Source organism: Miscanthus floridulus, chromosome 4, assembly GCF_019320115.1.
Source record: "Miscanthus floridulus cultivar M001 chromosome 4, ASM1932011v1, whole genome shotgun sequence".
Classification (NCBI taxonomy): domain Eukaryota; kingdom Viridiplantae; phylum Streptophyta; class Magnoliopsida; order Poales; family Poaceae; genus Miscanthus; species Miscanthus floridulus.
The window spans coordinates 4,603,539-4,629,738 of record NC_089583.1 but is presented as its reverse complement, the minus strand read 5'-3'; the positions used below and the strand labels follow the sequence as shown (position 1 = coordinate 4,629,738).

Below are 26,200 nucleotides of genomic sequence, written 5' to 3'. Positions count from 1 at the left end.
AATATTGATATGGCTTTTGAACTATTTATACTATACTTTATGGATGGTTTGAACTTAATCCATGAATTTAAGCCTTATTGTGTTATTTAGTGCATATATATCGAATCATGTTGTCAATTTTACAATTATTACCGAATTGCTGAAATGAATTTACCGAATTGTATATGAATTTTTTTTGGCTACATACCCTGAGACAAAATCCTAGATTCACCACTGCCATGGAGAAGCATGCTGCACATGGAACAAGTAACCGACCGTGAGTGCCCGTCATCGCCCTGGCTTGTGGCCGTGCAGACCGTGCTCTACCTCGCTCTAGATGTGGTCATCAGTCTCGGAGATCTGCAGCTCATCATCCTGCAGGGCAGCGTCGGGGCTGGCAGTGGGTTGGATCGGAGCATCATGTTAGCAAGATGTGACTGACACAGGCAAGGTCAGAATCCTAAACAGGTTCACAATAACCCTATTCACAACGTGAAGAAATGAAACAATCACTGCAACCATAACAGAGTATCATATTTCCATGGAACTAGGAAGCTCGCAGATGCTGAAGTTGCGTTGACAGGAATAGGCTGAAACTAAAGCACATTTCACTAAACATACTTGGTATAGCAGACATGACTTACCGCCATGGTGATCTCAGCAATTTAATCTTACAAGGCAAGAAGCTCAGGATGAGTCTATGGCTCCAGCAGTCCATTCTCAAACGTTTACATAGCTTAGCTAGAATGCCCAGCAGCGAGGCACATTATGCGAAACAGTACCACATAGGAAGCTAATATGTTCCAGCAAGTTAACATTACAGTAGGCCTAATGAAATTGTATTCTACTTAGATACGGACTCATCACCATTCTGTGTTGCAGGGACAACCTCAGAGTTGATGCTGCTATCACCTTGGACAGATGGTGAATCAAGTGCAGGTTTCTTCGCAGCAGGTTCAGCAGAGATCGGCTTGATGCTAGCTCGTTTGACGCCTCTGCCTACAACCCCAAGGTCAGTCACAGTGCTTCCAGTGCTTCCCGTTGTCGCTGCCGTAGACAGAACCGAGGAGTCGAATCCATTGCTTGAGGTTGCCATCTGGGAAGAAGTAAAAGATGCAGCTCTTGGCATCGCGTCAGTTACCCTGGATGCAATTGTCTTCAACATCTCATCCATGGCAGGGCTTGGGTTTGCTTGTTCCAGGTCCTCAAGCTGAATGCACAACAAATTAGAGGTCATTAGTCCTTAGAAGCAAGATAAATCATCTTCATCACTGATACAGTACCAGGCCCATGAAGCAAAATAAATTGCATCTGTAACTGTTTACCTTCTTCTCAAGATCAGGCAATATGCTAGTAAGCTGCTCTAGCTCTTTTTCAGTGTCAGATTTTTCTGAGCCTCCTTCAGCCTCAGCAGCAGATGCATCACCATCTTTACCAGCCAACAAAGCATCCTTGGAACTTTTCAGGCTCTGTATGCGCGACTTGCATAGCGAAATCGCTTTTGCACAGTACGGAATCGCATCTCCAATCTTGGAAACTAGCTCATAAACCAAACATATGCGGAAGTTTCTAAGACTGGATTAAGGCAATTAACAAAGGAACAACAACAAACTGATGCTGGCATGCGATCATACCATCTAAAGTAACATGTGCATTCAAGTAAATAACGTTACACATGTGCATTCGACCAAAAGAACTGAACTAATTTATTGACTATTAAACAGGCACTCTTTACCAACCCAAATTCTTAAGTTTAACAAGCTACAAAAACCATTAAAGTAAAGATATGACCAACCATTAAAGTAAAGATATGACCAATAGAGCGATGCAAGAGCCCCAAAAACCAGGTTGCAGATGCTTATTTATGTAATAATACTACCTCCAGGCTCCAGTCATTATTATATGACGCAACAATTACATTCAAGTCAATTTGATGATCCTAATGTCATGTAATTATGACTGTAGGTAGTAATATTTCTCTTCAGCACAAAAAATAGTGTAACTATGACAAAGAGGATACAATTCCACAACTCGACGATGATCATGCTCAACCAAATGCTCCAACATGGATAAAGCTTTCATGTAGTCAGTGAGTGAGTTGCCTATGTCCTCTGAAATTAAAAGTTAGCCATGAGACCACTCACCAATCAAAAATTCAAAATGCAGGACTGCGACGCAAAGTAACTGTGACTACCTCTTTCTGTTGCGACTTCAGCAAGAGCAGAATATATTTTTACTTTCTCCATAGTATTATCTGGGGTCTTCTCAACTATTGCCCTAGCAATGTCCAACATTTTCCAGGAAAGATCCAAATCATTATCCTCTTCATCTCCCATCTTCTCATCGTCGTCGTCATCATCATCATCCTTCTCAACTTCACCATTCCCATTCTCCTGATCTTTACCATTTGAGTTTTGACCTAATAATGAACTATATCAATATTTATCACAGTAAGAAAGAAAACAGATGGAACATAACCATCAATTTACTCAATATTAATTCATCCTGGGTATTGTTAGCATTGGACTGCTAGTTAAAAGAAACAAATACATCAGGAACAGAAAGCAAATAGATATGACAGGAATCTTAGTAAAAGTTGGCCCATGCAAGAAAAATGATTACACAGCTAGTTGCTTAAGAATCAAATGACAACAAGTGCGCCAAAGATACATATCTGATTAACCTAGCATCTCTTCATGTACAGAAGACATTTAATAACAAATCTATAATAAAATATCTAAAATCAGAACTATTTAAAATACATGAGCATTCAAAGGATTTTCTAGTTATCAGTTATCACCTAACACACCTACTAAAGGCAACGCAAAAATTGTTCAAGAAAAACAAACCACTTTGATGAACCAGCTGAACGCTGATTGCAATGAAAAACATGAGTTGTAACACTCCATAGTTAGCACTCATTCACTCAATATACAAGTATACAAGAAAATAGATTAAATCAGGTCCAATTTGAAATATCATCAACATATAATGATATAAACAAACTTATATATGCTATCTCCTACTCAAATACTATAATAGCACAAATAATGTTAAAAAAATAGCACTTCAATGAAATGGAATCCTATGGAATGCTGATAGTGATTGAAGACATTAGTTCTTTGCAAACACACAGGAGTACGCTACTGATTAGGAGTTTAAGACCGCATTCTATAGAATATTTTGTAGGTATAGAAGAGCAAGGAAAGAGATCAAACTTAGTGTTTGGTAATAGATCATAAAGAGACAGAATTAAAGAGTGATTCAGTGAACTTTGCTAGATGTACATGGTAAGCATATACCTTCTTCAGCATCAGCTTTCTCCGAAGACACGGCATCCTCCACATTGGTACCAGAGACCTTTGAGGTTCCACTATCATCTTTTGAAGCTGTACTCTTCACTGATTCTTCATTTGGCACACTCTTGGGAACATTTCCCAAAAAATCACTTTCCTCCTGAGCTTTGTATAGCAGGGCACATCCATATTTGAAGTATGTGCTGGCACACTCCGGCGCGAGCTCTCCATAATGTGAAGTCCTAGTGGGCAATGAATGCAAAAAATTGTTAGTGTACGGTTATTAACATCACTTACATCAGGCCATGAGAGGCAATGTAAAACGAGATATAGCAGCACAACTGAAACTGATAGATACAGAGATTTTATGAACCAAGTACTGATACAAGGTCCTAAGTTAGTTCATTGTTGATTAACTTCCGAAATGTTTGCATAATCTCAGACAGAAAACACATTTTCCTTAACAATTGTAGACTACAGTACACTTCAATTGATGGTGAACACAGTTTTCGCACCATGACAAACCATGGCCAAGTGTTGCTCCACAAACCACCACAGGGCTCGGAGCCAAATCCAATAGATCCCTGACAACGACAGACTCTCACTCTCTGCATCTCACCCACCGACAGAAACGAAAAGAAAACACCCCTTTTAAGCAGTTTGCCGCAGAACCCCTTAAACCCTAGTGGACCGAATCCCCGAGCTACACAAGCGCTGATGCGAAAACCAGCAGATCTCGACAGAAACGCACCGTACCGACCGCCAATGGCTCCAAAAATACGCCCACACGCGGTGTCGCTTCACAGCTAAATATTGTAGATGTGGAGGGGAAATGGGAGCGGGAAAGGAAACCCTAACCTGATCTCGAGCGCTTGGCTGAGGCAGTCGACGGCTTCGACGAAGTCCTCGTCCTCGATGGCCTTGGCGCCCCTGTCGAAGAGCTCCTGCGCCTGCTCTAGGGTTTGCGGCTCCTCCTCCACCTCGCCGGGAGCCGCCGCCTCGGTAGGCTCCGGGTTCGGCGTCGGCGGGGCCTGGGGCTGCTCCTCTTCCGGCGGAGCGCCCTTGTTCTCCGACGAGGAGTCCATGGGCGGCGTGCTGCGCGGCGGCGGTGGCGGCGGCTAGGGTTCCCTTCTCGGCGCGGGGAGCGGGCGGCGGGTGGAAGGTTAGGGGGAGGAAATGGGGAAATTTTGGGGTAACGGAGCGCGAACTCTCGGGGTTATGCAGGGGTTGCCGCCAACGGGGTTCCAGGTTGGGCCCGTATGGGCTTGTTGCGGCGGTGAGTGTGGGCTGTGATGGGCTATTTGTCTTGGTCCTAATGCAGCTTTTCACTCTGTGGCAGAACAGTGGGTCAGCTGGCTAGACCCGAGCCTCCTCCTCTTCCATTTCCCTCGGGTTTTTTTTTTTTTTTGGTGTGCCTTTCTGTCCTGGACCGAGCTAAATTTCGCGGTTAGCGTTAATTAACCAACTAGTCCATACATTTGTTCGTCTATATTGTAGTTCATCTATGGATTTTATAAAAGTCATAGTCAGGTTTGGACATAGGCTTTGCAAAAACACTGTACCATGATCCGCAAACAGGAGGCAAGTAAAAACGCATACTAATGCGGTAATGCTCGGCATTCATCCGCCCAGATGGACCCTGCCCGTATCACCCGCTCGCGGAACGGACCCCGCCCGTGCTGCCCTGCCTCCATCGCCCACGCTCTACGCGCGGCGCACCCCTGCTCGCGAGATGGACCCCGCCCTCGCCTGCACCGCCCCCGCTCACGCCGTGCACCCGCGCCATGTTCACCCACCCGGACTCACGCCCCATTGTGGCCGCGCTCCATCCGCCTGCCACGGCCCTTGCCGAGGTCCGTGCCGCCGACGAGCTCCACACCGGTGACCTCCGCGCCACTCATGCATCGAGCTCTACGTCGACGTCGAGCTGATTCACGTCGACGAGCCTCCATTTTCGTCCAAGCAACAAGTAGATGTTGTGCTTGAAAGCGCATGTTGCAATCGTCTGTTTCAATTGTTTCAGGTGTTTTGGAGGTATGTTGCAAAGTGTTTCATATGGATGTTGCAAAAGTAGATCGAGATGTTGCATGTTGCAAAGGTCGTACATATATATGTTGCAAGCTTTTGTTCCCAATGTTTCATATGTTTTTTTACGTATATTGCAAGTGTGTCTATATGTTTCACACATATGTTTACAAATGTTTTTATCTGGATGTTGCCTATGTTTTTTGCAATGGTTTCAAGTGTTTTTTAAGTTATTTTTGCAGGTGTTTCAGATGCATGTTTCAATTGTTTCATCTGCCTTCAAATGTATGTTGCAACTGTTGTATCTGAATATTTCAAAAGTAGATCAGGTGCTGCATCTCTCTCCTCGCCTTCTGCTGCCTCGCCTCGGTGTCTCCGATCCTCCACCTCACGGCATCGGCTGGGCATTCGCCGTCTTGTCCCTCTCTTCTCGGTGCGGGTGACGTTCAGGATGGCGCGCGGAAAGAACCGTGGGCGCGGACGTCCGGGCGCTAGCAAGCCCAATACTAATACTATAGGCCCCATTCGCTTGGCTGAAATTAGCTAGAAAAATATTGTTCCGGCTAAATTGTTGTGAGAGAAAAATATTGTTGCGACTGAAAAAAGAAGCCGAACAAGCCGGATTACTTGTTCAGAACGACTTGTTTGCATTGTCACATCTGATGCATGCATCTGAATGGACCCGGACAACTACTTAGCTAGCTAGGTGCTAATCGTCAACCGCGTGCTCTGCACTAGGGATGAAAATAGTACGGATATTTTCCGACCGTATTCGAAACCGAATCCGTTTAGAGAGGTTGAGATCTGTCCGTATCCGAGTCCGGATATCCAACATCCGATACCGTATCCGTATCCAAATACTTAAATCGCATATTTATGATGTCGATATCCAATCGTATCGTATCCGACATAGTTGACACTATCCGTATTCGAATCCGAATCCGGACAGAAATATGAAAACAAATGTAATATCGGTGATATCTGTCCGTATCCCATTCATATATATATAGTACTCCTTATATTAACATATACAGTACTAATAAGCAGCAGCGTGTTTATAATTATAATCTAGGCATGTGTCTTGTCTTATTATAGCGTACGTTGCGCTCTGTTTGTTTGGCTAATAAGTCATGGCATTTCAATCCGATAAACAATCTGTAAATTGGCGGCGGCGCGAATATACCGGATCAAGTTGCAAAATACTGTAAATAAACAATACAGTACATAAAGTGGAGGTGTGTGGCGTCTTGTCGCTGTTTTGACTGGGGCAGGCATCGGTGTACAGTATGGAAAAATAGTAGTTTCTTCATCGGTAGTAGTAGTACCCACTCCTTTCTGCATTCCAAGATTGTTTTCGTGCAATAAATATATGGTTTTTAAATAAAAAAGTTCTAACATCGTTCACCCAAAAAAAAAGTATTTTTATTTGTATGTTTCACAAGAACAAAAAAAAAAAACATGTCACTAGCTATGTATAGCGCGCGTGTCAATAGGTTGCTTATGGTAAAAACCATCCAACCTATATAACTCCTCAATAAGCTGCGTAACAAGCCAAGTTGTAAGTATACAAAATGAGTTGAGGGACCTAGTGCCAATTAGGCCACACTAAAGCCCATATATCTAAAAAATCAACTAGATCGATATATAAAACCACTTAATTACCAGTACGTACTTGGTCATCTAGCATGGAAAATCGTGCAGTATATATACAAAGGCCTCGTTTAGGAATCAGTATTTGGTACTGTAGCACTTTCGTTTGTATTTAACAATTATTGTCCAATCATGGCTTAACTAGGCTCAAAAGATTCGTCTCGTAATTTATAATCAAACTGTGTAATTAGTTATTTTTTATCTACATTTAATACTCCATGCATATGTCCAAAGATTTAATGTGATGGAGAGAGAGTGAAAAAACTTGCAATCTAAACCAGGCCAAAGGCACATACTAGTTATATATATTGTACCATCATCCAGTTGCACTTGACCCGTATGGCATCATGCATCGGTCATCTCTCGAAATGCAGAGTTGACTTTTGTGGGTGAAGCTGATAACCAAAATCCCTGTCACACACGTCGTTCGATGGCTCGGCTCACCTATCTCGATCTAGCAGCTGCGGATAGATAAAGTGCACCCAGACGGCCAGACCCACGACCCAGCAGCACCTGCGTTTTTTATCCGTTCCGTTATTGTCAATTTTATCGTTCTCTCTGTGTCAGACTTGTCAATTTTATCGCCTCCCCCTGCGTCTGTGATGTGACCGACAGTTTCGTCGCACGTCGTACATGGTACATGTCAGTATCAGATCTGGGTGGGTTCACCAAATCTACAGAGACAACAAATTTGCGAGCCGGCATCAATTACGGTGCCGAAAACGTGACTTCCAAAGCAAAAGGGATTACAGAGGTGAACGAATATGATATTTTAGTTCCATTTGTTTCTGACTGTGGATGATGCGCCCGCGGCGGTGCAAGCCCGTGGTAACAAGAAGAAGTCGTGTATGCTTCCGAGAACAGATGTACAACTCCTGTTTTTAGTTTATTTGGAATTCTCGTGCAATTTGGTAAGTTCTATCTAGACAACAACGAAAACTATTTCAAGAGCAAGCATCATCGCTCAATCTTTTTATCCCTTATAGATCTACTATAATATAGCATCCAGAATCTTTTCATCTTATCATCATCAATTCTTGCCTTTTAATCGCCTTCACCGACTCAATCAACTTCCCTCCCCCCTCCCTCCTGTGCCGCTTGACCCCTCACCTCCGCCTCCCCGGTGACTCCGACGCTGTCCACCATGGCTCTGTCCTAAAATCCATCAGATGTGCCTCCTCCTAGACGTCATCTTCATCTTCGCTTGAGCCCCTCAACAGCGCCCCCCCCCCCCATCCCCACTCCCACATCTGACTCTGACAGCGCCCTACCGCCATCGTCTCTCGCCCAATTCCACCGCCTCCGATCCGCCATTGCCTATGATTGCCACCGCACTAACATGATGCAGATTGCAAGGCTATCAATGTCATACCTTGTCCTTACCACGCTCAATCGTCTTCCCCAAGTGTCCGCCCAGCCACCACTGCCCCCCCCCCCTCGCAACATCACCAGGCCAACCTTCCACCGCGCGACCCCTTTGAGTCCGCGTCAGGTTAGCCTTGGAACCCTAAATGTAACCTTGCTGGGTTAGGAAGAGGTCCACACGACATCATTGGATTAAGCAGAAAAAATCAAAGCGAACGTAAGTCTTGAATATCTCGAAAGAAGGTTCCACTTGTACCCACACTACCGGAAACCGGCGATTTGCCGAGTGTCGGAGGCTTTGCCGAGTGTATTTTATCGGGCACTCGGCAAAGACCGTGTTTGCCGAGTGTCAGAAAAATACACTCGGCAAACAAAAACACACGGCAAAATATGTCTTTGCCGAGTGTTTTTTTCTGGCACTCGGCAAAGAGGCTTTTTGCCGTGTGCATTTTTTTTGGCCCTCGGCAAATCAGTTTTTCGAAGCAATTTTTGAGGCCCTAAATGAATTCAAATGAAAAACTTTCAACTACAAAGTTGTATAACTTCTCAAGATCTACAAAGTTTATTTTTGTCATTTCTTCATTTGACAAAGCGACAATAACGTTGTTCATAAAATCTACATCACTCATATCTCTCATATTAGTTTCATGAAAGTAGAAGACAGATATATAAGATTTGTGCCATGAGAGTGATTTTGTTTTGTATTTACTGTAGAAAAAACATAATTTCACCATTAATCTTCGATAGGTGCTCATCTTAGCTCCGCCCTCACTCAACCATCCTCCCTCTCTCTAAGATGCCGGTGTACTAGGCATGTGTGCTTGCGAGCACGTGAGTGTCCACCGATCCCGTCCGTCCCTCACGAGCGGCCGCCTCCAGTTCGTCCGTCCGTTGCTCACCCCGGCCGGTCGCAGCGGTAGTGGCGGCCGCCGTCCTTTTTGTTGCCGCCATGCTCGCTCCCTTGTTCACGTTCGTCAACGGCCGGGGGCGTCACCGCAGCGCAGCCCACAGATCGGCGGGGCGCATCGCATATATCCGCTCTCGCTTATCCACGCACCACCACCGCTCACTTCCTCTCCATCACACGTCCGCTTTTCTATGTCTGCTTCCTTCTCTTCTCCCCCCTCGCTGTCGCTTCCCTTCCATTCCTTCCTTCCTTCGCCGCCAAGTAACCAATCCATCGACCGTCCACCAAGAGCTGCAGGATCCAGAGAGGACAGCAGAGACGGTAGACGATGAAGCTGGTGTGGTGCCCCGACACGGCCTCCAAGGCCTACATCGACGGCGTCCGTGCGATCGCCAACGATTCCGCCGACGGCTCTTCGCCGCCATGGCCGGCGGCTGGAACGCCCAGCTCATCGTCGACGCCCCGTACTTGGACGCGGACGCCTCGCCGCCGCCGCCCGCCCTCCACCAGCCTCGCGCTCGCCGCCGCCGCGCGCCGCACGGCGGCCGCTACGCCCGCCTCGACGTCGACATCGAGGCCGAGTCCGCGATGGCGCGGCTGGAGGGCGTGGACCTCCTCGTGCTGAACGTGCCGCGCCGGGACGCGGCGGCCGTGCTGAGGGTGGCGAGGCCGGGGCCCAGGGGCATGGTCGTGGTGCGCCACGGCGACGTCCGGCGTCGCGCCGCCGTGGGGGACGATGGCCGCCGGGACCAGGGTCGTGCGCGCGGCCTACCTCCCCATCAGCGCCGGCGGCGTCGAGGTGCTGCACGTCGGGGTCGGCGAGGGGCCCAGCCTGCCGACGACCACGCAGCAGCTGCACGGCCACAGCAGGAGGCACCACGCCGGAGGCCGTGGGCGGTGGATCCGCCACGTCAACCACCGCACTGGCGAGGAGCAAGTCTTCCGGCGCCAGTAGCCTACTACTGCAGCTTGTTCCACCGCCGCCCTTGGTAACTTGGGGACCTGGTCCACCAGGCTCGTACAGCTAGCTTGCCGCATCAATCAAAGTCAACGGAAGTTCGTGTCCTCCTCCCGATTAAGGCCCTGTTTAGATCCCACCCAAAATCCAAATTTTTTCAAGATTCCTCATCATATCAAATCTTGCGGTACATGCATGGAGCATTAAATGTAGGTAAAAAAAATAACTAATAGCACAATTTGCCCGTAATTGACGAGACGAATCTTTTAAGCCTAAATAGTCCATAATTGGACAATTTTTGCCAAATACAAACGAAAGTGCTACAGTAGCCAAAAGCTAAAAATTTTCGCATCTAAACGGGGCCTAACACGGCTAAGCTAGCCTAGCTGTTAATTTCTCCACTACCGAAAACAGTGACTTTGCCGTGTGCCATAGGCACTTGACAAAGACAAAAAAAATACTCGGCAAAAGTTTTGCCGAGTGTAACACTCGGCAAACAGCACACGATATCTACAGTGTCGGCAAACGTCTCTTTGTCGAGTGTTTTCTATCGGGCACTCGACAAACACTTTGCCGAGAGCTAAAACCGATGCTCGGCAAAAAAAGTAACGCGACGACACGGAGACGATCATGGCGTGTTTGCCGAGTGTCCCGGACCTGCCACTGGGCAAACCTGAATTCTTTGCCGAGTGTCTAATATCTAACACACGGCAAACATCACTACTGGAAATAGAGACTTTGCCGAGTGTAAAATTCTTTGCCGAGTGTAAAAAATCCGGCACTCGGCAAAGACCTTCTTTGCCGAGTACTGCACTCAGCAAAGAATTGCACTCGGCAAATGACTTATTTGTCGAGTGCCAGACTCTCGACAAAAGCGCGGCATTCGGCATAGGATGACCCGCGTAACGGTGTTCGGCCACGTCCTTCTTTGCCGAGTGCCTGCTGTTAGGCACTCGGCAAAGATTTATTTTTTTTTAAAAAAAATCTTTGCCGAGTGTCCCAGATCTGGCACTCGGCAAAGATTTAATTTTTTTAAAAAAATTTCTTTGCCGAGTGTCCCAAATCTGGCACTCGGCATTTTTTTTGAAAAATACTTTGCCGAGTGCCCCTGTCACGGCACTCAACAAAGATTTAATTTTTTTTAAATGTCTTTGCCGAGTGCCCTACGAAGGCACTCGACAAAGAGGAAATTTTTAAAAAAATTCAAAACCCTCTTTGCCGAGTGCCTTATTCGTGCACATGTAGAGATGTCCACGAATAAGGCACTCGACAAAGAGGGTTTTGATTTTTTTAAAAAATTTTCTCTTTGCCGAGTGCCTTCACAGGGCACTCGGCAAAGACATTTAAAAAAAAATCTTTGCCGAGTGTCGTGCCTGGGGCACTCGACAAAGTATTTTTTTTAAAAAAGACATTAAAAAAATTCTTTGCCGAGTGCCATTCCAGGGGCACTCGGCAAAGTATTTTTCAAAAAAAAAATTTGTCGAGTGCCAGATCTGGGGCACTCGGCAAAGAAATTTTTTTAAAAAAATTTAAATCTTTGCCGAGTGCGGGACACTCGGCAAAGAATTTTTTTAAAAAAAATAAATAAATCTTTGCCGAGTGCCTCCCTGATCCGGCACTCGGCAAAGGGCGGTTCTGGGACTTAAGCAAATTCGGCCGGCCGGGAAGTCAAACAGACAGCCAGCCAGCCCCCGCGCCCACGCTCGCGCCGCCCACGCCGCCACCGCCTGCGCGCACACGCCGCCCACGCGCCCACGCCCTGCCCCCGGCCGCCCTAGGCCGGCCCTACCCCCCGGCCGTGCCCGTGCCCGACCCTGTTCCCGACTCCGACGACCCCGACTCCGACCCCGGCACCCGTCAGGTATGCCTTCTCTCTTGTTGTTGTCATGGTAGTGATAGTTGTAGTAGTATTAGTTGTACTAGTAGTGCTAGTGGTAGTGGTAGTATTAGAAGTAGTGGTAGTAGTAGTACAACTAGTGGTAGTAGTAGTAGTAGAATTAGTGGTAGTAGTAGTAGAAGTAGTGGTGGTAGTAGTAGTAGTAGAACTAGTGGTAGTAGTTGTAGCAATAGTGGTGGTAGTAGTAGTAGAACTAGTGGTAGTAGTAGTAGCAATAGCGGAAGTAGTAGTAGAAGTAGTGGTACTACTTGGATATATTCTTCTACATGGATTGATATCCAAATTACATGGCTTCTCTTGAGACATATGTGCTTGTCGGCCATCGTGTCGTTGTTTTTTGTAGGTTTTGGAAACCTCACCGTGAAGAGGAGGTTCTGCCAAATTTTTTTTAAATGACAGTATTTTGTTCCATTTTTGTAGAGAAGAGCCCATCGGAGCCGAGTCGGAGTTCCCATCGTCGTGCCGGTCTGCCTGCACCGCGCCGCCTCGCCACTGCACCGACCCGCCATGGCCCCGCTAGCTTGACTCCGCCGCCACTCTAGGTATAACCCCTCTTTTCCGTATCATGGTCATAGATCGCGTAACCTAGTTAGGTGTCTCCCGCTCGAAAGAGATACGGTTGGAGGTATGCAGATCTTTGCATATCTATGACCATATCTGTTTCGGATTTTCCACGTTTTTTGGACAACCCACGGATGTGTAGATGGGTTAGTTTCCATGGTCTGTTCTGGTCCGAGACAGAGTTTCGGTATCACCTCCCTGTTGTTCTCCAGATACGCACTCTTCTTTGGTAGGACATGTATCTAGAGAACAGCGGGGAGGTGCTGCCGAAATTCTATCTCGGATAGGAGTAGAGCATGGAAACTAACCTCATCTACGTATCCGCGGGTAGGATTAGGACCTATCCTCACCTATTAGATAGTAGGAACGCCATGTAGATGCAATTGATGGTTACATTACTCGCTGATACATATGTTAGAGGATGGATGACCGTCAGTGGATGTACACGGGCTGGAGAAGTCAGAGTGATTACACCACGGAATGGATGAACAAGACCGATGCTTTCTTGAACAGTGCATTTGGCAAGGCTGCTAAAGGACATTGCCTAGTTTTGTGTCCCTACAGCAAATGTGGAAATAGGAGGAGGGTAAACAAGGTGGAAATAGGTAAACATCTTGTGAAGAATGGATTTACGCCGGACTACACCCGGTGGGTCCACCATGGTGAAGCCCATCGTATGAGAGAGGAGGTGGTGAGACCACGGGTGGAGGCTTTTGATGCTGATGCGGGGGTACTAGATATGTTAGATGACTTTCACCAAGGACAGTTCAATGAGGGACGTGAGAAGGAGGAGATGGAGGCAGCCGCACAGGCGTTCTATGACATGATGGACTCGGCATAGAAACCCCTTCATGATCGGTCAATGGTGTCTCAACTGGATGCCATTGGACGCTTAATGGGGTTGAAGTCCGAGTTAAACTTGAGTCGACCTGGCTTCGATAAGATGTTGGCCGTGATTGGCACCCTGCTTCCGGAGGGCCACATTCTGCCAAAGAGCATGTATGAGTCACAGAAACTCCTTTGCGCACTTAAGATGCCGTATGAGCAGATACATGCTTGTCCGAAGGGGTGCGTCCTATTTAGGAAAGAACACAAGCATGCAAAGTTCTGTCCAAAGTGTAAATCCTCTAGGTACCTGGAGGTAGACTCTAATGATGGCCAGAAGAGGCAACTTACGATCCCTGTGAAAATCCTACGGTACCTTCCGTTCCTACCAAGGATCCAACGGCTATACATGATCGAGGAATCCGCGAAACAGATGACATGGCACAAAAATGGCAAACAGTACAATACTGACAAGATGGTACATCCATTCGATGGTGAAGCTTGGATCTGCTTTAATGACAAACATCATGACAAAGCAGATAAGGCTCGTAATGTATGTGTCGCGCTGGCAACAGATGGGTTCTATCCTTATGGAATGATGGCTGCCCCATACACATGTTGGCCCATCTTCGTTATCCCCCTTAATCTCCCCCCGGTGTCTCCTTTCAACGACATAACGTATTCTTATCGTTGATAATTCCTGGACACCTAGGGAGTAATATGGGTATGTTTATGGAGCCCGTGTGTTGATGAATTGGTCCGTGCTTGGGACGAAGGGGTATGGACATACGATTGAGCTACAAAGACAACCTTCAAAATGCACGTTTGGTACCACTACTCCCTGCATGACTTCCTAGCGTATGGGATATTCTGCGCCTGGTGTGTTCACGGGAAGTTCCCATGCCCAATATGCAAGGAAGGTGTGAGGTTCATTTGGTTGCAGAAGGGTGGCAAGTATTTGTCGTTCGACAGATATCGTCAATTCCTACCTCTTGACCATCCATTCAGATAAGACATCAAGAACTTTACGAAAGGTGTCAAAGTGACAAACCCTGCACCACGGATGATGACTGGTGCCGAGGTTCATGCTCAGATAGATGCTCTCATGCCTAATGAAGGTGGTTTTGTGGGATATGGTGAGCAACATATGTGGACTCATATCTCGGGCATGACGAGGCTCCCCTATTTCGATGACCTTCTTCTGCCACATAACATTGATGTAATGCACACTAAAAAGAATGTCGCCGAGGCACTTTGGGCAACACTCATGGACACTAAAAAGTCTATGGACAACCCTAAGGCTAGAGTGGACCTGACAACATTGTGCGATAGACCAAATCAAGAGATGTAGCCTCCTAGTCGTGGTAAGACCTGGAGAAGGCCTAAGGCCGATTTCATCTTGAAAAAAGGACCAAAGGAGGGAAGTACTTGAATGGATCAAGATGCTAATGTTCCCTGATGGGTATGCAGCGAATCTAAAGAGGGGAGTGAACTTAGGCACTCTGCAAGTAAACGGGATGAAGAGTCATGACTACCACATATGGATTGAGCGGCTTCTTCCGGTGATGGTTCGAGGCTATGTCCTAGAGCATGTCTGGCAAGCGCTGGCAGAGTTGAGCTACTTATTTTGCCAGCTTTGTGCCAAGGAGCTCTCTCGGACCGTCATTGATGACTTGGAAAAAGTGGCACCCTTGTTGCTTTGTAAGTTGGAGAAGATCTTTCCACCCGGCTTCTTCTTGCCGATGCAGCATTTGATTGTGCACCTCCCGTATGAGGCATGGATGGGGGGCCGTGTAGAACCATTGGTGCTATCCAATCAAGAGATGTCTGAAGACTCTTCGCAAAAAATGTAGAAATAAAGCCAAAATTGAGGCTTCCATTGCAGAGGCATACATTCTAGAGGAGGTGTCGAACTTCACAGAGAAATACTACACTGAGAAACTTCCTAGCATTTATAATCCACCCCCTCATTATAATGCTGGTGAAAATGAATCGAACCTCAGCCTTTTCCAAGGGCAAATCAGAAGCGCAAGTGCATCGACCACTAAGCAATTGAAAAATGAAGAGTGGCACAGTATCATGCTATATGTGTTGACCAACCTTGTCGAGGTGCAACCGTTCATTGGGTAAGTTCTGAATGAACTTGTTACATTTCGCCGTATGTCCTTGTTTCTTCGTCCGACCCCCTTGTTTCTCGTTGGTACAGAGAATTTCTTCGTCAATCCTGGCATGGATCAAGGCAACCTACCCCGCAAGAAAATGATACCCTTCTTTTCATGGGGTGCGGGACCAGGGAGCCCCGATTTCATTTGTTGGTTCAAATAGAAAGCCCAAACTGATGCGTCTATAAGTGACGAGCTGAGACAGGTTGCAAACGGCTATGCCGTTAGGGTCAAGTCATTTACCGGTTATGACGTGAATAGATATCGTTTTCACACAGCAAGCTACGAGCAGAGTCGGTCCAATCGAAAAACCACAAACAACGGAGTTGTTACGTCCGGCACTGATAGACTCGACTATTATGGAAGAATTAAAGAAATCTATGAACTATCATTCTATGGTTCCAAACCTCTTACTCCTGCCATATTCAAATGCCACTGGTTTCATCCTGGAGTAACGAGACGGACCCCTAAGCTTGGGCTAGTCGAGATTCGACAGGATTCCGTCTATCCAGGAAAAGATGTCTACATTGTGGCTCGACAGGCCGTCCAGGTTTATTATACATCATATGTGTGCAAAGACGCCGAGCATCTTAAGGGTTGGTCTATTGTGCATAAGGTATCGTCACACTGTAAACTACCTATCCCAAACAATAAAGATTACAACTTCAACCCAAACACATATGATGGAGAGTTCTATCAAGAAGAGGGACTACAAGGAAGGTTTGACATAGACTTAATCGAAGAGATAGGAATGGAAGTAGACAATGAAAGGGATGATGACGAGGACGCTGGAGACGAGGTGCGAAATCTGAAGGATATACAAATGCTTGAGCGATTACGTTTAGACAATGACAGTGAAGACAACATTCCTCCTTCGGATAGTGTTGATGAGTTGGACAATGTTGATAGTGATGACGAGACCTATGATCCAACTAATCTCAATCATGAAGATTATTTCTAATACATGTAATACTATGTTTTTTGTAATTATGTTTTGTTCATTTTTGCAAATATTTCTAATACATGTATTACTATGTTTTTTGTAATTATGTTTTGTTCATTTTTTCACCTATTTCTAATTACGTCTTATTTTTCTTTTTTGTTGCAGGTGATTGAACAAAGATGGCGGGCGACCGTCATAGGTTTGTGAACTCGATATACCAAAGACCACGCCAGCTGCAGGAGGAGGCGGAGGGGGCGGCGGAGGGATCGAGCAGGAGGAGGAGGAGGAGGACTGCCAGACGCAGGAGGGGGCCGTCTCCTACCACGCCGCATGAGGAGGAGCCAGAGGAGGCGGTGGCGCCCATGGATGAGTCGGACGATGAGCTAGTTCGGCAGATGGACGAGGAGGAGGGGCCGCACAAGGACGACGAGTTGGAGGCGGCAGGCACGGGTTCCGCTTCCTCCAACTCCTCTTCGAGTGTCTACTTGCGAGGTCCCGCGAGCCTTTCACATGTTCTGCTTCCTCACCAACGCCCAGTGATTCGCCCTGAAGGGCAAAAGTAAGTAACTTTATATGTTATCACCACTACTTCATATGATATGATGAAAAAAACTAATAATTTTTCTTAATCACTTGCGCAGAAACTGGGTGGTTGTGTCGGGTGGTAACGCATGGCTAGTCAACGGCATCCTGGGTCTTCTGTGCAGGCAACACTTCCCCGACATTGTCATGTATGCATCGAAGATGGAGCCGGCCTACTCGTTTGACCACTACACCATTGCCACCGATGCAGAGTACCCCAACAAGGCGGCGCGAGTGAAGGCAGAGCTTTGGGTAAGTCTCTGTCACACAACATTGCTCAATACGTCGCATTTATTGGACTTTTCTTGAAATAATGAATGGATACATCGCTTTTGTATGCAGACTTATTACAGACGCGAGGAGGGATTTGAGGCTAGGGCGGAGCAGGTGACTACCAAAGCTAGTAAAAAACTAGTCTCCGACATGCATCACGAGGTGCGCATCTAGGCCATTGTAACCTACTATGGGCCGAAGCTTAGAGAGAGGAAAACCAAGAAAGACACAAGTGAGATGCAACTGACCCGGGAGCAGTACCTTGAGGTAAATGAAGAACATCAATATTGATTCGTTTTGAGATTAAGTTGGTTTAATTTGATCTTCTTATATGTCCAATACTTGATGACGTGTAGATGATTCCCTGGTGGTGCCAAGCGAATCCTGAGTGCTGGGTGATGATGGTGGATTGGTGGTTCACGGAGGAGTACCTCAAGATGCACAGGGATGCCCAGGACCGTCGTTTGCAGATGCAAGGTCCAGCACACCATCAAGGCAGTCGCAGCCTCGCCGGATACAAACAAGCATGGGTATGCGAATTCATTTATCTATTGTGACGCTGAGTTCTGCCTGATTTCTAATCATCGTGCTGTCTTTCTCCCAGTCGGTGTCACATAGTGGCCAGGCTTGCTCGGACTTCCAGGCATGGTGTATGGCCCACAAGGGCAAGGCGACGTCCGACGTCTCCTTCAACCTGGAGGACCCACCCGAGGCATACATGAACCCGAGTGTCCACTCCTGCATCAGTGAGTACACTAAGGTGGCGAGGTCGCTCCATGGGCCAGACCACGATCCGAGCACCCAGGACTTTGATGCAGAGACCGTCATGAGGGCGGGGCAAGGCAAGAAGCATGGGCGGTTCTGGCTTGGCGATGGCGTCATCGACACGGCCTCTACTCTCTCTCTCTCTCTCCCAGATCTGAGCACGGAGCACGAGCGAGAGCCCGGCCATTTGCACATGGCCGACTGCTGCACAGCACCGGGTCGATGCACTCAAGGTTATTTCTTTTTTACTCATCACACATTGATCTTTACACACCTTAATTAGCTTTGCATTACTGAAAACATTGGAGTGAAATATTGCAGGCCCATCTGGAACAAGAAATGAGGCAATGTCTGGAGCTGGAGGCCGGGCACCAGAGGATGGTGGCCTGGAACAAGAAATGAGGCAATGTATGGAGCTGGAGGCCGGGCACCAGAGGATGGCGGCCCAGCTGGAGGCCGAGCGGGCCGAGTGGTAGGCCCAGGCGCAGAGGCTAACGGACATTACAGAGTTCCTACAAGGACTTGGGCAACGTGTGGGCTTCTCTCTGCCACCTGGGCTGTTGGTTCCACCTCCGCATCCGCGTCCTGCAGCTACAGCTACTCCTGTGAGTATGAAAGTTTTTTTACTTTCGCTTGTGCTTTGCTTGTATGACCTCTACCTTCCTAGATTAGCTATCCAAATAATCTTGCCTCACATGCAATCATTTCTCTTTCGTGTAGTCTCCATCTGACGGTGGTTCGAATAATCCACTTCATGCACCTTCGAATGATGGAGCTGGGCCTTCACCACAGTCGCCTTGGCCGAGATGAGTGCACGTTGTATTTTTTTCATTTATTGTTCACTTTGTGATATACTTGTGATGCACTTGTGGACTTTGATGAACTTGTGGATTTATTTGGATGGACTTGAGCACTTATTATTATATATGTGATATACATTGTGATGGATATGATATGTGCGGATGGATGTGTGGATGGATGAGATATATATGTGATGGATGAGATATATATGTGATGGATGAGATATATATGTGATATATGTTTGTATGAATTTATTTGTCATGATGGAATGTAAAAAAAATTGCAGTTTTGGGTCACTTTGCCGAGTGTTGCACTCAGCAAAGGACCCCTTTGCCGAGTGCAATGGTCACAACACTCGGCAAAGCTGGAAAAATGGGTGTCCAGAAAACCATTTTTCCAGCTTTGCCGAGTGCTATGGCATTTGGCAAAGAAATTTTTTTAAAAAAAATCAAACTTTGCCGAGTGCCGCACAGAGGGCACTCGGCAAAGAATTTTTTTAAAAAAAAATTCAAACTTTGCCGACTGCCGGATATAGGGCACTCGGCAAAGAAATTTAAAAAAAATTCAAACTTTGCCGAGTGCCGGACAGATGACACTCGGCAAAGAATTCAAACTTTGCTGAGTGCCGGCAGAGGGCACTCGGCAAAGAATTTTTTTTTAAAAAAAATTCAAACTTTGCCGAGTGCCTAGCAGAGGGCACTCGGCAAAGAAATTAAAAAAAATCTTTGCAGAGTGCCTGAAGGTTGGCACTCGGCAAAGAAATTTTGTAAAAAAAAAACTCTTTGCCGAGTGCCTGAAGGGTCAGCACTCGGCAAAGATTTTTTTTTAAAAAAATAAAAAATCTTTGCCGAGTGCCTGCAGGGTTGACACTCGGCAAAGTGACCGTCAACGGGACTGGAGCCGTGACGGTCGCTTTTCTTTGCCGAGTGTCCCTGGGGCACTCGGCAAAGCCTTTGCCGAGTGCCCGATAAAAGACACTCGGCAAAGAGGGCTTTGCCGATCAGTTTTTTACCGTGTGTTCTTTGCCGAGTGTCGCACTCGGCAAAGGCTTTGCCGAGTGCAATCTGGCCTTTGCCGAGACTCGGCAAAGAACCTGAATCCAGTAGTGCATGCCATCTTTGCCGAGTGTCAAATCCTGGGCACTCGGCAAACATACAGAAAGAGAGGTGTAGGATGCCTCACCTTGCTGTCCTGCAAAGTGAGGAGTCGAGGACGGTGGAGAATGATCTTTGCAATAGCCTCTCCTGCAACAAAGGAATATAATAATGTCAATTGTAAATTTCGGCAGCACCTCCCCTACACGGTGAGGTAACCAAAACCTATAACAAACCAACGAGACCGACAACCACATACACAGCAACTTGAATCCTTGCAAGTTGGCACGTTGCATAACAAGAACAAGAAGGTTTGGCAGATGGAGAGCGCACAATATATATGTCCCCATGTATGTGTTGGTTCTTATTTTCATATTGCATCTATTATTTTATGGGATGCGAAAGGACAACATTGCCATTCACAAACTCAGTTTCCGTCAAAAATGGATTGAAGTTGAAAAATTGCTTTGTTAGGCATGCAATCATAATCATACAGTAATCACTACCGGAATCCTCAAATTTGCCGAGTGTTTTTATGTTTGTCGAGTGTATTCCCTCGGGCACTCGGCGAACAAGTTCTTTGCCGAGTGCTACGCTAAAAACACTCGGAAAAAAAAAAACACTCGGCAAATATGCGGTTTGCCGAGTGTAAAAAAAACACTCGGCAAAGAGGGTGTTTGCCGAGTGTTAAAAAAAACACTCGGCAAAGAAATAATTTTTTTTCTAAAAACAAAGGAGAAGAAAAAAAATGAAAAAAAACTTTGCCGAGTGTGCGGATCCAGAACACTCGGCAAACAAATTTTACTATAAATCCGCCGTGCGCCGCGCGCCTCCTCTCTTCAAATCCGCCGCGCGCCCTCTCTCCAAATCCGCCGCACGCCCCCCAAATCCGCCCCGCCTCCCTCTCTCCGTGCGTGGTGGCGGTGGTCCTCTCCTGAGCGCGCCGTGGTCCTCCTCTCCCGAGCGCGGCGCCGCCCTCTCCCCTCCCTCTTCCGACGCGGCGGCGCCCTGCCCCCTCCCTCTCCCGACGCGGCGGCGCCCTACCCTCTCCCTCTCCCAGCGCCCCCTCGCCGGATCCAGCTCCTTCCCTCCTTCCTCGGGGGCGTGGCGGCACGGATCCGGCGCCCCCTCCTTCCCTGGCGGCGTGGCGGCGCGGATCCGGCGTGGATGCTCCTTTCCTCCTTCCCCGGCGGCGTGGCGGCGCGGATCTGGCGCCCCCTCCTTCCCTGGCGGCGTGGATTCGGCGTGGATGCTCCTTACCCTCCTTCCCCGGCGGCATGGCGGCGCGGATCCGGCACCCCCTCCTTCCCCGGCAGCGTGGCGGCGGGGATCCCGCGCGGCGGGGGTGCGGCGTGGTGGGGCCCTCCCTTCTTCCCCGGCGTGGTGGCAGCGGCGTGGATGGTGGTGGTGCGGCGTGGTGGGGCCCTCCCTTCTTCCCCGGCGTGGTGGCGGTGGCATGGATGGTGGTGGCGGTGCTGGTGGTGCGGCAGTGGTGTCAACGTGCCTTTTTTTATTTTTTTTGAAAAAAAAAGTTTGCTGAGTGTTTTTTTTGCACTCGGCAACTTCTTTGCCGAGTGCCCGACAGAAAACACTTGGCAAACTAGCGTTTGCCGTTAACAAGTTTGCCGAGTGTCGTTTGCCAAGTGTAACACTCGACAAACCCTTTGCCGTGTGTTTTTGGGACTTCGCCGGTCAGATCTCCTGTGTCCGGTAGTGTATTCTGCAAGTTTCTCGATGACATTTGGGCATTTAAGGTGTCCTTACCGATCTAGAACAGCCCCAAGTGTTCCCTCCCAGACGTGCTCCTTACCGAGAAGCATTTCTAGATTCTTCATGGTCAATCTGTTGAAACCGGCGCTAAGCCAATCGATCCTCGAGTTGTCCGAATGAATGATTATCACGTGATGCGGACATGCTAGCCGTTTGGATATGGATCCAGATTTGCATCGAAATGAATATCGTCGGCGTGCAACAAGGATGTTGCACACTATTTATTTGACCTAAAAGACATGTGCCTGATGTTTTCGGAAAAAAAAAGAGGACATGTGCCCTATGCATATCTATTTTAGATACACATACGGATGTGTGCCAAGGAGGAGAGAGACGTAACATCATTTTTTTACTCTACATATCCAGTAATACTCTAAACGTTTTGGAGTACATGCCTGTAGGGTCAAATTTAACTTTATCCAGGGACGCTAGCTGCATGTGGCCAGCGCGCAACGCCGGCCGCAAGTCCAAATTATTGCACGCCCTGTACTGTAGCCGACCAACGATCCCACAAACACGGTGCTGGGCATAGCAGCGCTGTCGGCTATATAGAACAGAGCAAGATGCGTCATCTGCGCGCATGCATCTGGTCTCGTGTATGCAGGACAGTTGACTTCCATGGACGCGGATGGGACTGTGCCTGTCTGCTCGTGTCGTCAAGACGTTTCCTGGAAAGAAAGGGGATCGGAGGAGAAGAAAGAGGTGGGGAGAATATGTGAGGTCAGCCATTGCCGACTGACGCGATGATAAAAACGTCGTCACGAGAGTCTCACTGGCATATAACACACACACACACTGACGACGACGAACCATCTTCTCCGGCCAACACCGCGCAGCTCCGATCCATTGCTCGCCTCTCATCACTCCGGGCGGTTCACTTCTCTCTGCTTTGAACTCAAGTCCGGCCGCCCGGCCGATCTGCTCCACCTCCGACTCTGAGCTGCAAACAACGAAGGTAAGCAACCTGCAACCCATGACCGTGAGCACCCCACCCCAATGCAAACCTAGCTTCATTTACGTACATCCTTCTCTTCCCATGCCCTCGGAATCTCGGATTTGAAAACGATGGTGCGAAGCGCAACTTCGGCGATCAACCGCTGTGCGTCACGGCGGCGCGGTCAATCGACAACGGACGTCGTCTTCCTCCGTCATCTTTATGACCCACCCTGTCTACGTTCCGTCCGGCATCAGCACGTCCGGCGTGGGTTCATCCGATGATTTCTAGAGGAACGAGTTGATGCCGTGAATATACTAGCGGAGGGTGCAATCTCATGATGGACGGGTTGGTTCCCTTCGCCAAACCTAACAATCCTTTTAGGTCATTCCGTGAACCAAACGTGCTGTGTCTCTCTTGCCCAGAACACCAAACGAGCCGGGCCAACAGCCCAAACCACCAAAGGTCCACACGTGCACCTAAGGTCCAAAATTCTCCACTCAAAAAAAAAAAAACCCTAAGGTCCAAAATTCATAGACGGTGGTACGGAAAATAGGTTGACTCTAAATGGTGTTTGGCTAGTTAAGTAGTTATATATGGGTGGAGAGATAAGGATGGACCACCGGATGTGTTGAGCCCATGGATTAGTGGCCCATATTTCCATGTTTTTGAGGCATATGCTGCATATTTATGGGGATTTAATTAAAAATACATTTTCAAAGTTTGAGGATAAGGAAGACACTATCAGAAAAGTTTGTGACCGTCAATTCATTTTACTGTGATCTGCACAGTGCACTATCCGACTCCACTATTGACTTGCATGCTTGTCCCCTTTTCCACTAGGAGATTGGGACGTCACTGAATTCTTTATTGAGCCTTTTACGTCAGTGACATTAAAAAAGATGGCCTAATCGTCAAGGCCTCTACAAAATTGAGTCTATCACTGCTGTCCCTGGGTTTGGAAATTTCTTTCGCCCAAGCCATTCCGTCGCCTCTCCGCTTGTTTTTTCTCGTTTGGGAGGCCTGACATGTGGGGTCGGGCATGAGAAATGACCCAGTTGCCCATGGGTATAGAGACAAAACAGGTCTCCGTGTTGACCGGTATTGACCACTCTCACTCTCCCCATCTCGCTAGATTCCTCCTCTGTCAGCCTGTCAGCCGCTGCAGCCGCTGCACCGCCTGTCAGCCGCTGCAGCACCTTGACGACGACGGCCCGGGCGCGGCACCGCCTGTCAGCCGCTGCAGCATCCGCGCGTAGCACCCGTCGGGATGGTGCTTGAGCAGGTGCGAGTGCGATCCCTGCTCCACCATGCCGTCGGGTACGAGAACTACTGCTACAGCGACGTGGAAGAGGAGAAGGCATCTCCGGAGGGCTCGCCGGAGGCTAGCGAGGAGGAGAGCAAGGATGCGTCGGAGTCCGAATCCGGTAAGTCTGATAGCCTGTCTGAGTCCAGCGAATCTGAAGCTTCTAAGAGGAAGAAGAAAGGGAGGAAAAACAGTCGCCGTAGTAGCAAGCGCAGCCATCGGCGCCACCGCCACCGCTCATACAATTCTGAGATTGAGGATGAAAGCGAGAGCGACGATGATTCTGTGGGCTCTTATGATTCGGAGGATTCTAGGGATAGGAGCAAAAAGAGGTCGCGTAGGCATAATAGATCTAAGAAGAGGGGCAGGAGCTCCAGGAGGAAGAAGAGGAGGAGCCAGGATACAGCCTCCGAGCAAAGCTCTGAGGAGGAAGTGGAGGAGGATAGTAAGAAAAAGAGTAAGAGCTCGAAGAGGAAGCGGAGCATGCGATCTGATTCCGAAGAATCAGTCCCTTCTGATGCCACCCCTGATGATGTAAAAGAAGTTGAAGAAACTAAAGTTCCAGAAATTGATCCAGAAGCAATCAAGTTCAAGGAAATGCTTGAGGCCCAGAAGAAGGCTGCCTTAGAGAATGATATGCCTGTTGGTCCAATGCCACTTCCACGTGCGGATGGGCATATTAGTTATGGTGGTGCATTGAGGCCTGGAGAAGGTGATGCTATTGCACAGTATGTTCAGCAAGGGAAGCGTATCCCACGACGTGGTGAAGTTGGTCTGTCTGCAGAAGAGATTCAGAAGTTCGAGGATTTGGGGTATGTGATGAGTGGCAGTAGGCACCAAAGGATGAATGCTATCCGTATAAGGAAGGAAAACCAGGTTTACAGTGCTGAGGATAAGAGGGCGTTGGCCATGTTTAACTACGAGGAGAAGTCGAAGCGGGAGCACAAGGTTATGGCTGACTTGCAGCGCTTGGTGCAGAGAACCATTGGCCACGATGTGGGACCTTCGCATGATCCATTTGCTACTACGGATGGTTGAGTAATGATTTCTTGATCAACTAATCACCTATATCATGTGTGCTTTACCTGTTTGTGTTTCCTTCCCTCTGTTGTAATTAGTGATATGGAACTTGCCTAGTTATGCTGCAAATTTCTTATGAGATATTGCATGAGAACAATAGTAAAAAAAGAGCATATTGTTAGCTTGTATCTTGTATGGGCAATATTTTTGTTATGATGGTTCAATGTGCTTACATTTGCTGTTACGGTTCCAAGCTGCTTGGTTTTACCATTGAATCTTACGATTCTTCCTTTTTCCTTTTGGGGGTGAAGGGGTGGAGTTAGCAAACGGCCATGACATAGTACCTCGTATTCTCGTTCTAACATATGCAATTTTTCCTATGGCTGTGGCTGCAGATATTCCGGTGCATCACCTTTTGTTAGTTTATTGTACAGAATTTTACAGCAACAGCTGCAGCAGCAGCACCGCAAAAAAGGCAGCCGAGCAGGCTGAATAGTGAACTTAGCTACCTTGTATCCCTTTTTTGCAACATGCCAACTTGCAGTGATGGATTTTAGTAACTTATTTAGAAACCAACAATACCGTACGTTCTTCACCTTAATTCAATTTCAGTACGGAATCGCCTGGTGCAGAATGTTGGAAATGCATTCCCATGATCTGTTTTCCTGTGAATTAAATAGATGAAAAGTGCTTGTGTATGTGATCTGATAGCAGGGTGGTGCGCCCGATCATGAAGCGGTCCAGCACCTCCTGCACGAGCTTCTCCGACTCGAGTCGAGCGCGCTGGTGGCCTCGTGCAGCAGGATGCCGGGGTTCTTGAGCATGGCGCGGGCGATGGCACCAAGAGGCTAGGTCCTGGGAGTGGCATAGAAGAAACACACAAGTTTTCAGTCATCCTCTTACTCCCCAGTGGCATTCAAGTCTTTTTCCACCTCCGTTACCCACCGTTAGTAGCTACAATGGACGGAATGGCTTGGGCGAAAGAAGTTTCCAAACCCAGAGACGACAGTGATAGACCCAACTTTGTAGGGGCATTGACGATTAGGCCATCTTTTTTAATGACACTGGCGTAAAAGGCCCTTCTTTA

General features: G+C 47.7%; 3 protein-coding genes and 1 pseudogene across 3 annotated transcripts; 2 read left to right on the top strand and 2 right to left on the bottom strand.

Annotated features, from left to right (window-relative positions):
* Positions 1 to 585: 585 nt before the first annotated feature.
* On the bottom strand, positions 586 to 4,472 carry LOC136550830 (uncharacterized). Its single transcript, XM_066542423.1, has 6 exons — positions 4,134 to 4,472; positions 3,282 to 3,517; positions 2,174 to 2,398; positions 2,000 to 2,090; positions 1,305 to 1,548; positions 586 to 1,189 (listed from the first exon to the last, which is right to left on the bottom strand). The coding sequence occupies exons 1-6, from the start codon at positions 4,358 to 4,360 to the stop codon at positions 824 to 826; spliced, it is 1,389 nt and encodes a 462-aa protein (XP_066398520.1). The 5' UTR covers positions 4,361 to 4,472; the 3' UTR covers positions 586 to 823.
* Positions 4,473 to 9,502: 5,030 nt separating this feature from the next.
* Positions 9,503 to 10,177, top strand: LOC136550829 (uncharacterized; annotated as a pseudogene).
* Positions 10,178 to 20,887: 10,710 nt separating this feature from the next.
* LOC136547937 (uncharacterized) lies at positions 20,888 to 21,541 on the bottom strand. Its single transcript, XM_066539618.1, has one exon. The coding sequence runs from the start codon at positions 21,539 to 21,541 to the stop codon at positions 20,888 to 20,890; it is 654 nt and encodes a 217-aa protein (XP_066395715.1).
* Positions 21,542 to 24,057: 2,516 nt separating this feature from the next.
* On the top strand, positions 24,058 to 25,308 carry LOC136547936 (uncharacterized). Its single transcript, XM_066539617.1, has one exon. It carries the CDS (start codon positions 24,058 to 24,060, stop codon positions 25,129 to 25,131), a length of 1,074 nt encoding a protein of 357 aa, XP_066395714.1. The 3' UTR covers positions 25,132 to 25,308.
* The last annotated feature ends 892 nt before the right edge of the window (positions 25,309 to 26,200 follow it).